Consider the following 17688-nt stretch of genomic DNA (forward strand, 5'->3'; position numbering starts at 1 on the left):
GAGGGGGTCATGCCCTCCATGTTGGGATGTTGACTGGCTTAATTTTAAGTAGGCAACCACAGCTGCAGTGACTTCATAAGTACAGTAGTCCTGTCATATTCAGAAGAGCCTGTTGTCTTAGTGTTCTATTGCAGTAAAGAAATACCATGACCACAGCAACTCTTATAAAGGAAAGCATTTAATAAGGGCCTGCTACAGTTTTTGAGATTTAGACTATTATTATCATGGTGGGGAGCAAGGTGGCATACAGGCAGACATGGTGCTGAAGAAGGAGCTCAGAGCTCTATATCTGGATCTGTATCCGCAGACAGCAGGAAGAGATACTCTGGGTTTGCCATGGGCTTTTAAGACCTCAAAGCCTATTCCTAAGGATCCTCAAATAGGGCCAAAGTCTATTATATATATATGTAATGCTACTGCCTGGAGACCAAGCATTCAAATATACAAGCCTATCAGAGCCACTCTTGTTCAAACCACCACACCTGTCTAGCCCTGGCCCTCTTCCATGTTCCCTGAGCCTTGCTGGAATGCAGATGTCCCACTCACAGCTGAGTACTTCACAGACACATATTCTCTGCACTTTGACCAGCTGTGAGGTTCTGTGTGGTGTAATATTTGTAAGATATGTTTGAATCCATAAAATCACAGTAAATGATTCAGATTAATCAACCTTTTTAAAAATCAACACAACATTATTAAAACAAAAAAAGTGCTAAAATGATTCCTGAATGAGACAAAACTAATAATTATAAAAATAAGCAAACACTGGAGCTAGCACTCCTTCTGCTATGGAGGGCATTTACCATGCTTCACACTTGGGATGTGGTTTTTGTTGTAATTCAGAGAAAGGGGTGTAGTAGAGACATCCTATCATTGACGAGGTCCCAGAGGTTTTCTCTCAGGGAAAAGGTGAACCATACTTGAATCCATACCCCTCATATGCCTTACTTATGAGTCATGCTGAATAATTTATCCTTTAAGTAAAAAAGACACATCCCATAAACTTATCAAAGTACACTAGTAAAAATATATGGCATAGAGTTGCATTAAAACCTTGTCAAACAAAGCAAAACCAAACCAAACCATGGATGATAATTTATCACAATACACCAGACCAACAATGGGTGTAACACCCTCAGCTGTACTAAAAGAAAAGGACACTAAACATGGAGATGTTGATGACCTCATGGTCTGCCATTTCAGCACTCTTGCTTGTAGTGTGTGTATATCTGTGTGTGTCACAGGATTCACAGACAGAGAGTTCCTAACTGTCTCTGGGTCTCAGTCTTGCTGCTGAATGCAACCCATTTGAGTCCTGTCCTATTTATCTATCTAATCACCCATACATCTGAACCAGTCTTGGCCTTAAAGGTTCTCTATGTAGCTCTGTTTGACCCTGAATTCGTAGGGCTCTGTGCCTCTAGCAGCTCTCCAAATGGGCTAGTTAATATCTAATACCTGCTGTACATGCCTTTTTATGTGTACCAGCTCTCTGCCTCTAGAAAGGCCTTTGAGCTCTATGGCCTCATTAATCCTTTTTTAGTAATATTTAATCTCTGTACACACACACACACACACACACACACACACACACACACACACACACTCTAATCTGTGATCTGAGAGTTAATGATAATAGTGAAGACTGGAATAAAATAACCTGTGATTGTCAATGGCCCATTACCAAAGGAAATAAGAATTATCTGGTGAATTGTAGCCAATGAAAGTAAAATTATTTGTGAATTTACTGTTAATAAATTCTGGCATTGTGGAAAGATACAAATGTGTTTATGTTTCTTGCATAGCACACTCACAATATTCTCATTGTATGACTTTAAACATAATGTGTATGTCAATGATTCTCATCTTTATAGCTTTTGTTGCAATCCTTCCTCTGATGTCACACTTTTAAGTACAGTTAACAAGTTAACAGCCTGACTTAAATGTCTATTGGCAAGCTCATACTCAAGAAGACCCAAAGCAAATTTTGGTTATATATAGGAGCTTACTGATTTGGCCAGGCTGGCTGGAGGATCCTTGGTGCTTGTGCGCACCACTCTGCTTAGCTGTTTACCTGGATGATGGGGATCTGAATTTGGATTGTCATGATTGTGCAGCAAGCACTTTAGCCACTGAGCCATCCCGTTGGCCATAAGCTTAATATCTTATAGCACTTAAGTAAATATTTTCTGAATAAAAATATAACATCCAGACTTAAACTCTTTTGGTGTGTGTATGTGCATGTTTCTATGTGTTTGTGTGTGCAGGCAAAGGGGAAACCATAGGTGTCATCTATTTTTCTTTTTTTAAAGAGTCTCTCACTGATTAGGAACTGAGAAGTAAGTATGCAGGCTGCCCAGTGAGCCATTTTACTTGGTCATTACAAGCATATGACACTATAACTAGTTTTATTTTATTTTATTAACATGGGTTTTGGGGATCAAATCACGTCCCCATGTTTGTCAGTACTTTACTAAGTGAGCTATCATCTACTCTTCATAGCCATATATTAAAAATAAATAGAGCAGAACATTAAGCTATAGGTTTAAACCATTTCTTTTGTAAAGCATCAATTGTTAAACAATTATTATTAGTGGACTTACTTTGTATTGCTGGTCTGAAAAAAATTATCAAGCAACTATTAACAGTGAACCTACTTTAGACTGCTGATCCTCATTTCTGTACTTTCAGTAAGTTTCTTTGTTTCTTCTTTCCACCTATTGGCCGCCTTTTGTTGAGCTGCCAAAAGATGCCTCAGTTCAACAATGGAATTCCGGTTACTGTCCTCCATCTCTCTCAACTGGACTTCAAACCCATGCTCCTTTATTGAGAACTGATGCTCCATTGCACTGACCTAAGGAGTAAAGGAATAGTTATTTTCCTCTCAGGATTCTAGGAGCTGTGTCAGCCAATGCCATATGCAAAAGGGGTCATCTACTGTGCTTATGAGATTCAGAAACCTTTGGGTGGGGCATCCACGTAAGGAGTTAAGCTTACAATTTGTTCCCATCAAAAATGAAAACTTTATATATTATGAAAACGCAACACTTTCCCCATCACAAAATGCCAGTAGGAAAAAAATAATAAAGTCTGTAGCTATTATTCTTTCTCTACTTTTACTTTGTTACTAGCATCCATAAGAAATATTCATGGTTTTGGTAACTATTAGATTTTGACTAAACTTATTATGTACACACACAGAGGCACATAGACACTCCCCCACGCCCATCACACATACAGCACCACACAGGAGAAACTTTTCAAATCGTCTTCCAGAGTGCTTTGTTATATAAAGTAAAATAAAATACAGAAATTTGTCAGTTTGGTTATATTAATAAGCAATGAATGCTGTATTTCAGAAATATTTATTTTTAGAGCCCTATGTATAATTGCCACCATTATATTTCTAGGAATCTATGTTACAGTAAAATAATTTAATGTAGAATAAACATAAAAGCAAATGCACTCTGAATTCCTAAAGAGTTTTCTTACCTGGGCTTGAGGGAGGAATTCAGTTCCAATGACATAAAGCACCCCTGAATATAAGAACCACCCTTTCTTGTACATACAAATTGGAATTGGAATACTTTCACTTGTTTTATGGCTTTGAGGAAAAAATTGGAGGAGAAATGCTGTAAGGCGAGCTGGCTTCTTTACTGTACTAAAGAGATATCTGTAAAGAACGCCTCCCCTATGGCATTTAAAAGTAATGTCTTTAGAAAGAGAGACAGCTAGTTTGGCTTCTAATACTTTGTGAAATCTGGCTAAATTAGTACTCAAAATAGGACAAGTAAAAAAATTGTAATCTTACCATATAAAAAAACACTAAACGCCGGGTGTGGTGGCGCATGCCTTTAATCCCAGCACTCGGGAGGCAGAGGCAGGCGGATCGCTGTGAGTTCGAGGCCAGCCTGGTCTACAAAGTGAGTCCAGGATGGCCAAGGCTACACAGAGAAACCCTGTCTCAAAAAACAAACAAACAAACAAACAAACAAAAAAACAAACAAAAAACCCACTAAACAACTTCACAATAAATATGGTAAGACTCTTGTCATTTGATCTAAAATTTTAAAAAAATATTTTTGTTTGTTTGTTTTTGTTTTTTGTTTTTTTGAGACAGGGGTTCTCTGTGTAGCCTTGGCTGTCCTGGACTTGCTTTGTAGACCAGGCTAGCTTCAAACTCACAGCAATCCACCTACCTCTGCCTCCCAAGTGCTGGGATTAAAGGTGTGTGCCACGACCACCTGGCTGATCTAAAACTCTTAAATATGCTTTCTCAAACAGTAAACAATAAAATTTAAGATTTTTATTAACACAGGCCAATTAAAAACAATCATGTACTTAATTCTGTGTTCTGCTCCGGCTCCCTGTCCTGCTGCTAATATTTCAAAATTACTAGATTCTGCAGCTTTGCATTCGAAGTTTGTCTCCTTTTCCTGTGTCTCAGTCTTCACTTCCTTCAGGGAAGCCATGGTTTTAAGTATTATTTAGATAACAAAAAGCCCAATCTCTCTCAGTGAGATGTTCCACACAGGAATTGGTCCATGCAGTTTCAGAATGTTATCTTCCTACTCAGCTCACTTTTGTCAGTAAATTGATAGTTGCCCAGGACAATGCCATGCTACTATTCTCTTCCCCGATACCGGCACATATGGTGCTGGCTCCATGTTCCATTTGTCTGGAATAACCACTCTCCTCTACTTAACTATTTCTATTTGATGTTTAGAACCCAGTTCAATTACTGTTTTTTTCTGGGAAATTTTGCTCCTACCTAGACTGAGTCAGGTCATTTCTCATAAGCTTGCTCAGTATCCCATGCTTTCCCTAAAGAGCAGCTTATTAATTTGTAACTATGTTCAAGCTGGTCTATTGTCACAAGAACCAGAAGCTTCTAGGGATGAGCAGAACATTGCATTTACCTCTGCATCTTTAGTTTCTAGACTATAGGCTTTCAGGATATATTTGCTGACTCTGGAAATAAAGCCTTTTGGTATAAAAACCCAATGTTCAAACAACCCCAGACTTGTTTAGGTAATATAATGTCAGATATAAACTGTGCCATCTGTGTTGAAGTTGGAAGCTAAGGGACCACAACTGGATCTCCTGTTGAAAATTTTCCACTTATGACAATGTTCAGAATGATGGATAGAAAAAGAGAGTAAGTGATAGCCTTCCTTTATCACTTGTAATTTTCATCTACAGAGAAATAGCCACACAAATAGGAAGTAGGACTACTGGAACTAATTCACTAAAAAAAAAAAATTAGAAAGTATTCACAAGTGAAGAGCCTTAATAGAAAGAAAAATATTATCAACACGGAGAAAGCTAGTAGAAAAAAGAATGCAGCTGTTTTAGGGTTAAACAATCTCACATAATAAATTGTAATGTGCAGTCAAATGACCACCCACTATCTCATTGGCTTTACCTCTGGATGTTTTCAGTTTATCCACTGAGGGTCATACTCTTTTCCAGGGTTCCTACACTGTCAAAGAATCAGCCAATCTCTGAAAGCCTGACTTTTCTATAAGATAGAATTACAACTAATTAGTTGAGATGTACGATCTCTTCATCACCAATGATTTTTCTATTGTCATATGCAGTTTAGTTGAGATGTATTGGGATAAATAAGCTTTAAAAAAATCATTATTTTGTTTTTCAAAACACATCAGTTACAATCCTGAAATGTTAAAGATGATCAAATGTAGTGCCAGGGTAGGGTAATAAGTCCACTCATTCTACTCCCTTCCTAGTACAAACAATAAAACCCAGACATATATATATATTGTGAAACTATGAAAAATAAAAGTATTGAGACCAATGTCAGGTCCCTGAAATCCTACAGGCAGAAATAACTTCTACATAACTGTTGATTGATGAATTTTTAAAGCAGCAATTACAGCCTGGAAAGCATTACTGTCTATCAACTTAAACTTTATTTAGAAATATAAATGCATGGCAGTTTCTAATTTGTTATTACAGTGATGTTGAGATGAATTATTAATTATGAAATATTTTCATTACTTCTTATGCCTCAAGTTTAGACTATAAAATTGTGCTGCTTATGAGTTTAGCTGCATAGTTACTGGCATTGCAACTCAGCAGTTAATTAGCAGTGACTATCAGTTCTTACTTTTCCTATATTTGTGAACTCTTTAGATACTGTTGTAAATTTAAAAGTAGTTTAAAATATTTTATATACTTAAATCTACCATTATTGTCAATTTTCTCAATTTTTCTTGTTTTGTAAAAAGTTGTATCTCTCTTTTTAAATACTTATCTATGTTTCCTACTCATATTTCCCATATAGAATTAAGTTTTACGAGTAGATTTAAAAAATATGAAAATATTTAGTGTGGGCTTTTTCTTAAAACATATACAGAAGTTTATAATATACTCCTGTCCTCATCTTCCAGTTTTCAGAGTGACTTTGTCTATCTTTGTCTGTCAAGATTTAGCTTCACCTAGGGCAGCAGTTCCCAACTTTCTTAACTGATGCTGAGACTTGCTAATACAGTTCCTCAAGTTACGGTGACCCCTACCATAAAACTATCTCACTGCTATTTCATAACTGTCATTTTGCTACTGCTATGAACTATAATGCAAATATCTGATATGCGACTGCTCTGGGAGTTGTGAACCACAGGTTAAAAACCACTGGCCTTGAAGAGTGTAAGTTTTTTTTTTCCTTTTCTTATTTTTTAGTTAGGTTCTTGCTATATAATAACCCTGACCAAGACCCAGACTACCTATAACTTATTAATGTAACCAGGCAGGCCTCAAAATCCATGAGCCTCCTGCCTTCCTATGTGTAATTTTTAAGTACACAATTCAGTTTTTGCCATATAGCAACAAAACAAACTCATTGCCCAAATTTAGGTAACCTGGGAAGACTGCTCATGTGCCCTTGCCTTCAGTATTCATTCACCTACACAACAGCTCCTCTTCTGATCATATCCTTATGAGCAATTATACTTATCCTTCATTTTCAGATAATGAATAAAATAAGGCTTTAACATTATGTCTTTGAGATATATCCAGCACTGCTTATAACATACATTGTTGTGCACTGCTTGTATTTACCCTACTACACGAACATCACTATTTATACAATCAGATGCTGATGACCATTTAAGTTCTCAATATTTTGATTAAAAACTTCTATAATCATTGCTATACATGCTTTTTTTGGTCATAAAACTCTATCTGTGGGGCATACAGGTAGGGTTATTTGACATAGGATGTATATATACCCAGTTTTATAAGATTTTGCCAAATAACTTTTAATTTAGATTTCCACAAGTATTGTATGCAAGTTCCAGTTGCTTTATACACTAACAGGTCCTTTGTAACGCAAATTTTGGTTTCTTTAAAAATCCAGTTAACTTATATGAATGTTTTAATCTTGGCCTGTGGAATATGAGGCTGCTTCAGACTGTACACAGTAGCTACCTATAATTTGTCTCGTGCTCTGGCAGGGGCGTGATTTTGTCAGCTGTAGATAGTTGACATTTGGAATTCTGGGGACTCTTATAAGTGTCAGAGCCTTATGAGGGGCAGGGGGCACTCCAAAGAAGTTGGCTGCTGCTCCTCCTGCTGTTGAGGGTTTTCAGGTGGTTGTGTGCAAAAAGATGAGTAGAAAAAATTGGATATCCTGTCTCGAAGATCAAACTTTCCCCACGGATCTCAATGCCCCTAATCAGCAGGAAGTCGGCCAAGGAGATCTACACAGCCCTTCTCCTCTATTCTTCTTTCTCTTCTACCTAGTGTTGGAGGATTGAAAGGGATTGGGGTGGAGAAGGGTGCTAGATAAAAGAATCCAATAAACTGATCGAAAACTGTGGTTACAGTCCTTGATATTGCCAGTCTTGAATTTCAGTCATTCTGGCAATTGTGTATTATTAGCTCATCCTAATTTTAATTTACATTTTCCTAATAAATACTAAATTCAAGCATATTTTTGGAATATGGCAAAATAAGACATGTAGTTTTCTATGTCTTCTCCTTTATTTATTTATTCACTGGTAAGATTTGCTATATACATGAGGTGTTTTTTTTGGTGTGTGTGTGTGTGTGTATTTCAAATATCTTTTACACACTTGTAATCAACTAACTAGTTAGTTTTCTGGCCTTGGAATAGGGCAACCCAGAATCTTCTGAAACTAGGCAAGCCCTCTACCACTGAACTGCAACTCCAGTGGTTAATGATGATTTTGATCAAGGAAAGGAAAAATCTATTTTATGAAATTCAATTTATTTACTTTTTTTTTTTTTTTTTTTTTTTTTTTTTAACTATTAGTGTTTTTAAGGGCATGAAGATTGTCTCTTGGAAAGTCCATAGGTTATATCTCATTTTTTAAAAAGTTTTTTTTCTTTTTTACTTTAATTTTGTGTAAATGTATGTATGTTAATGTAAGTGCAAGTGCCCTCAGAGTCCAGAAGAGGGAGCCTGGTGTCCTGGAGCTGGAGTGCAGGTGATTAAGAGCGCTGGGGACTGAATCCAAGTGTTCTGTCATAGTAGTATGCACTCTCAACCACTGGCCATCTTTTTGCCGCATATATTTTATTTTTAAGACTGTAAGGCATTACAACTACTTTGCATATATGGTGTAATGAAAGAATTCAAGCTTTAGTTTTAAAATACGGATCTAATTGCTCTAATATTATAATTATAAAGATAACTACTTTCCTTTTGAACCAGTGTGTTTCTGCTACAAAACTTGGTCATCATTAAAATGAAATTTATTTCTTGACTTTATTTTGTGCTTTTGATCAATATAAGATTATTCTGATGTTGATAATACTGTCTTATTACTACAGCTTTATAGTGATATCTGGCAATATAGTTCTTTCCCATATTTTAGAAAGGAGAAGTATCTGTGTAAGACACATCATTATTTTTCATTTCAGATTTCATATTCTTACGAATGCCTACAGCTCTAGATACCTACAATAGAAGACAGTCAATAATAGCATGTTGATAGAAATTAGGTCAGAACACAACATCTTATGACCACTTAAAGCAGCAATAAGCCAAGTGAACACCAGTACTTTACATCTTTACTATAAGCCTGGAAGATGAAGTTAAAAAGCTAGTGCCACATTCTACAAAAATATAGTGGAATGGATGAAGGTAAGTGAGATGCTGATGGAATGCCGTGTGTTTTTAGAAGTGCCTTAAATGGATTATCACAGAGTGAAGGAAGAGAAAAGGGAGAGAAAATAAAAGGTCAGGATTAATCTCCAGTTTGCATTCTTCTTGGTGCTGCTCCTAGACTAGCTAGGAGGGACTCTCTGAGCAAACTCATGTCACATCCTCTTAACTGGTTTTGAAGAAACTCAGTGTAAAGGAAGCTAATGAAGGAAAGGATGGCAGGCTGTAAAGCTGGGTCAGCTACAGTTCTGCTTGTGCTGCTTAAGTTGCTTTTTAAAAAAAAAATGTGTGTATCTAGAAAAAGCAATCACATTCAAGAACGCTTGATAAGTTCCATTAGTTAGCACTTTGAATTATCGCTTCTTGGTATCTGATGAGAAGGTACACACACATGCCTAATCAGCATAATACAGAGACACCTGCATAGCTGTGTTCATCACAATATCCAAGCCATGTCATTAGTCTAGTGTCTGTCTACTGCTGAATGTACAAAGAACACACACACATACACACACGCACACTCACTCACACGCACACAACCTGAAAATGTTTTACCAGGATTTTAATGAATACTCTTGATTTCAACAAGAGCGAATTTTGAAAATACCTTTAGTTTTGCCTTTTTCTGGGCTTCCAGAGCAATCTTTCTCAAGTCCTCGGTCTGCTTGTGCAGTTGCTCATTTTCTTCCTGAAGCTTCAGCCTTTGCTCACTGACAGAGCCACAGCTCTCCCTTTCAGACTCCAGTGCAGTTTGAAGTTTATGGATCATTTCATGGGAACGTGATATTTCTTCTGAGGAACTGTTTTGTTTTGTTTTTAAACAAATGAAACAAAACACAAAAGATCAATATGTGTACACTTTACAGTTGAGACTTCTGTTTTCTTTATTCTCAGTTACTTCTTTTCATTTCAGCATGGTGCTGGGAATTTAGCCCATGGCCAAATATAGTCACAGCCGCCCTGTTTTTACTTTAGACTAATGTGTTTTCAAAATATATGTAATTTCAAGAAAATCCATTAAATTTTACAATATTAAATAAGAATGGACAATCTTACTTGCTATTACTCATTTGAAAAAATCAATGTGAAATTTCTTTCAGACTTTTCCTAACAAAATTGCTTCACCAAGAGAACTACGTGAAGTTGATAGTAACAGAGAAAGTAGCTGCTAGTCAAACTTTTACTTAATGTTAGGACCGCAGGAGAACACAACAGCCAAGTGCCTAAATATTAAAGTAAAATCAATCTGCATATTTCCTGTTATATGCCTTTGAACTGAGCTTTAGAAATCCCAGATCTCTAAGTGTGTTATACCACAGGTTAATAGGTTGTTTCTTTTATTTTCTCAGCCACGGACTATTAGCTCAAGTATTCTTTAAACATTTATGTTTCAGTCAATATACTCATCATTTTCATTCCTATTTTCTGAAATTTCCATCTTTCCATTCCAGATAAGCAATCACTCTGAACATACTCTGGTCTTTGTCACAGAGACTATGTAAATGCTACTAATATTGTTACGGCTTAATAAAACTATTAGTGGGCATGCTGTTTGTATGTGTGTAATCCCAGCGCATGGGAGCCTGAGGCAAGAGGACTGCCTTAAGTTTGAAGCCAGCATGGACTACGTATTAAATTCCAGGCTAGCATAAGCTGTAGCGTAAGACCTAGTCTCAAAATAAAAACACCAAAACAACTCAACTATTTGCTAAAGGTAATTTATAAAGAGAGAAATTCTTAATACACACAAAGAGTTTTTACCTGATTATAGTTTTACTACCACAGACCATCACTTTAATGGTCCTATTTCAACCCTAACTTCCCCAGTGGCTGTAATTGGCTCTGAACTTGATCTCTGCCCACTTTAGACTTTTGTTTTTCTAGTTTTTCAGATTCTCCTAAGTTTTAAGTTCTATATAAAAATCAGTCACTCCTATAACTTGTATAGCTATGTGTATTTTTTAAATAAGAAAGTTCCAATAATTAACTTCACAATGAAATGGTGTTTGCAGGCATTGGTCATAAAAGGACATTAGTAGCAACAGAAACAACCATGTTTGTGCCTCCAAACAGAAGTCCACACGGTACCACCACCACCACCACCACCACCACCACCACAGAGAAATGAGATACCAATAGAGATTAATGGAGACTTGAGACACATCAAAGCTATTATCTCTGAAAGTGGAACGAGGCAAGAGAATGCACACTCCAAAAATCCTCTGAATGAAGTGAGCAAACATTTAACAAGTAAACCCTGAGGATATGTGGAAAAGAAAAACTGGAGGAAAAGGTGCTATATAGGGGAGGTTATGGAAAGCTCTCACTGCTATCCCATGTACATAAGAAATGATGCTGGAGAGAAGCACATGGCTGTGGAGAGAATCTGGAAGCTTTCAGATTTCCTATTTTGTCAACAAAGCCAAAGAACTGACACCAGGAAGAAGTCTACTAATATAAAGACAAACTAGCCCTTGTCTTTTATGGAACATTTAAAATTCTAAAGGGATGCTTTTACATGTGAGAAACAGGAAAAGGCTTCTCACCTGTTGCTCATAAGCCATATGAAACATATGAAAACAAACAATGAGAATGAGGTCACACAGAATTAGAATGGAAGGTAAGCAAAATGGAAAACCTTTCAGATAAATTTTCATTCCATAATTTTTAAGAACCCACAAAGAAAAGAAGCATCGCAACAAAGTGGTGGTTTTAGTGAGAATGTTTCCCAAAGGCTAATATATTTGAATGCTTAATCCTTAATTGGTAGAATTGTGTCGGAGGGATTAGGACGTGTGTTGACTTGTTGGGGAGGTGTGTCATGGGGGGTGTGCTTTGAGGTTTCAAAAGCCCACCAGGCCCACTTAATTCTCACTCTGGATCCTGTTTGCCAATCAGGAGTTAAGTACTTAGCGACTGCTCCAGTATGACATGTGCTACTCATGATGACAATCATTAACTAACCCTCTGAAACTATAAGCAAGCCCCCAATTAAATGCTTTCGTTTATAAGTTGCCTTAGTCACAGAGTCTCTTTACAGCAATAGGACAGTACCTAAGACACATAATACACATGTCTAACAATGCTGTCTTCTGTTTATATTCGTGGAAGAAGAATCCATGTGTGTCAAGAATACTAGAAAGACTTTTTATATCAACTATGCATCTTAATAAATACCAATACACTTGAAGACAAACTAACATATTGGGTTAAAAATTAGAATTAATCCATTTGTTACTTACAAGTAATATATACTTCATTGGCAAAGAAAAACCAACATTAGGATGAGAAGGATGCAAAAAGACATTTCACTCACATAGAACTAGGAAGCACAAGGGTATAATTATTCTACTCTTGACTAAGCACATGCCAAATTAAAATTAGTAAAAATAAAGAATAACACTTCACATTGATGAGCTCACATTAAGACAATGATCTATCAGGAGTGATGATAATTCTAGGCACATATACATAGAATGCTGGCTCACATAGTTTCATAAAAGTACTACATATAAAAGTACAGACTAACTCTAGCATAAGAACAGGGACTTTAAGTCCATGTTCATCAACAGACAGGTCATCAAGACAAAAATGCAGAAAGAAGTATCAGTTATATGATGCCAGAGATCAAATGTGCTAAATAAGTATCTACAGAATATTCTATGTAACACTACAAAGAAAAAAAGAAGAAAAAGTGCGAAGAGCCTAGAACTCATTGGCACAGGAGACAACTTACTGAACAGAACATTAATAGCCCAGATTCTAAGATCAGCAATTAATAAATGGGACCCCATGAAACTGAAAAGCTTCTGTAAGGCAAAGGACCCTGTCAACAGAAAAAAGCAACAGCCTACAGAGGGAAAAGATCTTCACCAACCCTACATCTGACAAAGGGCTAATATGCAAAATATATAAAGAATTCAAGAAATTAAACACCAGCAAACCAAATAATCCAACTAAAATATGGGGTACAGAGCTAAACAGATAATTCTCAACAGAGGAATAGTAAATAGCTTAGAAACACTTAAAAAATGCTAAACGTCCCTACTCGTCAGGAAAATACAAATCAAAACGACTCTGAGATTCCATCTTACACACATCAGAATGGCAAATAAAAAACCTCAAGTGACAGCATACGCTGGCAAGGATGTGGAGAAAGGGGAACATTCCCCCATTTCAGGTGAGAGTGCAAACTTCTACAACCACAATGGAAATCAATCTGGTGCTTTCTCAGAAAGTTGGGAATAGTTCTACCTCAAGACTCAGCTATACCACTCCTGAGCATATACCCAAAAAAATGCTCCACCATACAACAAGGACATTTATTCAAAAGGAGTGTTCCTATTTCTCCACATCCTTGCTAGCATGTGTTGTCACTTGAATTTTTGATCTTAGCCATTGTGATGGGTGTAAGATGGAATCTCAGAGTCGGTTTGATTTGCATTTCTCTGATGACTAAAGAAGGACAGCATATTCAACAAATGGTGCTGGTCTAACTGGATGTCTACATGTAGAAAAATGCAATTAGACCCATATTTGTCACTATGCACAAAATTCAAGTCCAAGTGGATTAAAGACCTCAACATAAAACCAGAGACACTAATCGGTTAGAAGAAAAAGTGGGGAAGAGCCTGGAACACATTGGCACAAGAGACAACTTCCTGAAGAGAACACCAACAGCTCAGGCCTTAAGGTCAACGATTAATAAATGGGACCTCATGAGGCTGAGAAGCTTCTGTAAAGCAGGAGACACTGTCAACAGAACAAAGAGACAGCCTACAGGCTGGGAAAAGCTCTTCACCAACCCTACATCTGACAAAAGTCTAATATCCATAATATATAAAGAATTCAAGAAATTAAACACCATCAAACCAAATAACCCAACTGAGAAATGGAGCTCAGAAGTAAACAGAATTCTCAACAGAGGAATATCGAATGGCTAAGAAACGCTTCTATCATTTTCATATGATTGGATTTAACGTCATTTTCTTGTGCTTCAAATGTTTTAGGATACCCTCCTGGTCTTGTTTTAGTAAGATAGCTGACCCCTGGTGGTGTCATATTGCCCTGGCTCTTGTTGACTGTATTCGTATGGTTGCCTTTAGCCATCTGGTTGTCTCTGATATTGGCAGGCCTCAGGTAATGCAGGCTTATTCATTGCTTGTGGGAATGCAAAACTCGTACAACCACTTTGGAAATCTTTCTGGCACTTTCTCAGAAAACTGGGAATAGGGCTTCCCAAAGACCCAGCTATTCCACTCCTTGGAATATACCCAGAAAATGCTCCACCACACAACAAGGACATATGCTCAACCATGTTCATAGCAGCCTTATTCATAATAGCCAGAACCTGGAAATAGCCTAAATGTCCCTCAGTTGAAGAATGGATAAAAAATCTGTGGTACATTTGCACTATGGAATACTACTCAGCTATTAAAAATAACGAAATCCCCAAATTTGTGGACAAATGCACGGAACGAGAAATGATCATACTAAGTGAGTTAACCCAGAAGCAGAAAGATTCATATGTATATACTCACTTATAATTGGACACTAGCCCAAAAGGCATGTCCCATGATAGTCTTCACTTACCAGGAGATTGGGATAGATGTGAGGACATCCTATTGAGGCTCTAGGTAACAGAAATATAGAAGATGGGAAAGAAGAAGGATCCAGAGGGTCCTAGAAACCTACAAAAAGAGCATCTTGAGGGGTGGATCGGGGCCCAGATGTGTCTGCTCAAGCTATTGCACTAACTAAGGACAATACAAGTAGTAAACATTGAACTCCTACTCTGATTTACCCAATGGACAGGACATTCTCCACAGTTATGTGGGGAGTGGGGACTGACTCTGACATGAACTCTGGTGCCCCATAGTTGACCACTTCCCCTTGGTGGGGAGGACTAATGGCATTCAAAGAAAGAATAAGTAGGCTACCAAGATGAGACTTGATAGCCTATGACCATATAGTGGGGGAGGAGGTCCCCCTTGGTCTTAGACCTAGGGGAGGGAAATAGGGTGAAAGCAGGAGAGGGAGGAATGGGAGGATACAAGTGATGGGATAACAGTTGAGCTGTAATCAGTATAAATTAATAAAATTAAAATTAAAAAAAGAAAATGATAGAGGCTTTTAAAGAGGAAATTAATAAATCCTTTAAGGAAACACAGGAAAAATACAATCAAGCAGGTGAAGGAAATGATTCATGACCTGAAAATGGAAATAAACAATACAGAAAACACAAACTGAGGGAATCCTGGAGATGGAAAACCTAGGTAAAAAAACTACAGACAGAAGCATCACCAAATAAGTAGAATACAAGTGATGGAAGAGATAACCTTAAGTGTAGAAAGTATGATAGAAGAAATTGATGCATCAATCAAAGAAAATGTCAAATCTAAAAAGTTTCTAACAGAAAACATGCAGCAAAATTTGGGACTCGATGAAAAGACCAAACCTAAGAATAATAGCAATAGAAGAGGAGATTCCCAGCTCAAAGGCCCAGATAATATTTTCAACAAAATCACAGAAGAAAATTTTCCCAACCTAAAGAAAGCCTATAAATGTACAAGAAGCTTACAGAACACCAAATGATTGGACCAAAATAGAAAATCCTCCTGCCACATAACAATCAAAACACTAATGTACAGAAAAAATACTAAAAGCCACAAAGAAAAAAGGCCCAGTAACATATAAAGGCAGATCTATTAGCATTATACTAGGCTTATCAACAGAGACTTTAAAATCCACTAGGACCTAGAAGGATGTCCTACATTTTCTAGAAAACCACAGATGCTAGCCCAGACTACTGTACCCAGCAAAACTCTCAATGAACATATATGGAGAAAGCAAGATATTCCACAACAACACCAAATTTGAACAATATTGTTCCACAAATCTAACCCTACAGAGGATATTGGAAAGGAACCTTCAAAACAGGGAGGTTAACCATACTGAAGAGAAGACAGGAAATAATTTCAGACCAGCAAAAACAAAAGCACACACACACACACACACACACACACACACACACACACACACACCACCACCATCATCAAAATAACAGGCAGTAACAATCACTGGTCACTAATGTCTCTCAATATCAATGGACTCAATTCTCCAATAAAATGACACAGGCTAACAGAATGGATAAAAAAAAAAAAAAAAAAAAAAAAAAGAGGCATCATTGTGCTGCATGCAAGAAACACACTTTTGCAATAAAGGAAGACTGAGTAAAGTGCTGGAAAAAGATGTTCCAAGGAAATGGATCCAAGAATCAAGATGAAGTAGCCATTCTAATAGTTAATAAAAAAAGACATTCAACCAAAATTGATCAAAGGAAATGGGAAAGGACACTTCATACTCATCAAAAGAAAAACCCACCAAAATGATGTCTCAATTCAGAACATCATAAAAGAAACCCACATTCATAAAAGAAACATTACTAAAGCGTAAATCACACCTCTAACCCCACACATTAATAGTAGGAGACTTCAACACCGTTCTCTCAACAATGAATAGGTCATCCAACAGAAATTAAATAGAGAAATAATAAAACTGACTGACATCATGAATCAAATGGACTTAATGCATATGAACAGAACATTTCACCCAAACACAAAAGAATATACCTTTTCAGCACCTCACAGAACACTCTCCAAAACTGACCACATAGTTGGTCACAAAGCAAGCCTCAACCAATACAAGAAAATTGAAATTACTCCTTGTATTTTGTAAGATCACCATGGATTAGCGCTAGACTACAACAAGAACAGAAGCAGCAGAAAGCCTACAAACTCACGGAAACTGAACAATCCTCTACTCAATAAACACTGGGGCAGGGAAGAAATTAAAGACTTCTTTAAAAAAAAAAAAACAAAACAATAAATATGAAACACAACATACCCAAACTCACGAGAGAAAATGAAGTAGTGCTAAGAGGAAAGTTCATAGCATTGAGTCCCTTCATAAAGAAATTGGAAAGACCTACTAGCAATTGGAGAAATACTAGCAATTTAAACGGCACACCTGAGAGATATAGAACAAAAAGAAACAAACACACCTAAGAGGAGTAGATGGCAGGAAATAATCCAATGCAGGCTGAAGCAAAGAGAACAATCCAAAGAATCAACAAACCCAAGAGCTAGTTTTTTGAGAAAAATCAACAAGATAGACAAATCCTTAGCCTAAGTAACCAAAAGGCAGAGAGACAGTATCCAAATTAACAAAATCAAAAATGAAAAAGGGGACATAAGAGATACTGAGGAAATCCAAAGAATCATTAGGTTTTACTTCAAAGTCCTAAACTCCACAAAATTGGAATATCTAAACGAAATGGATTATCATCTTGATATCATTTATCAAAGTTAAATTAAGATCACATAAGTAATTAAAATAGACAAATAACCCTTATATGTTATAGAAGCAGTCATTAAAATTCTCCCAACCAAGAAAAGCCCTGGATCAGATTGATTTAGCACAGAATTCTACTAGACTTTAAAAGAAGAACTAATACCAGTACTCTTCAAAGTATTCCA

The 17688-nt window shown here is 36.8% G+C and overlaps 1 protein-coding gene across 1 annotated transcript in view; it reads right to left on the bottom strand.

The window, feature by feature from the left end:
- Sclt1 (sodium channel and clathrin linker 1) overlaps positions 1-17688 on the bottom strand; it is a 135354-nt gene that overhangs the window by 22904 nt on the left and 94762 nt on the right. Inside the window, exons 17-18 of the mRNA XM_051157761.1 lie at positions 9759-9951; positions 2658-2854 (exon numbers count right to left, since the gene is read on the bottom strand). Of these exons, the coding sequence (XP_051013718.1) occupies positions 2658-2854; positions 9759-9951 (390 nt within the window). The remainder of the gene's footprint in view (positions 1-2657; positions 2855-9758; positions 9952-17688) is intronic.

Source organism: Acomys russatus, chromosome 15 (assembly GCF_903995435.1).
Source record: "Acomys russatus chromosome 15, mAcoRus1.1, whole genome shotgun sequence".
NCBI lineage: Eukaryota > Metazoa > Chordata > Mammalia > Rodentia > Muridae > Acomys > Acomys russatus.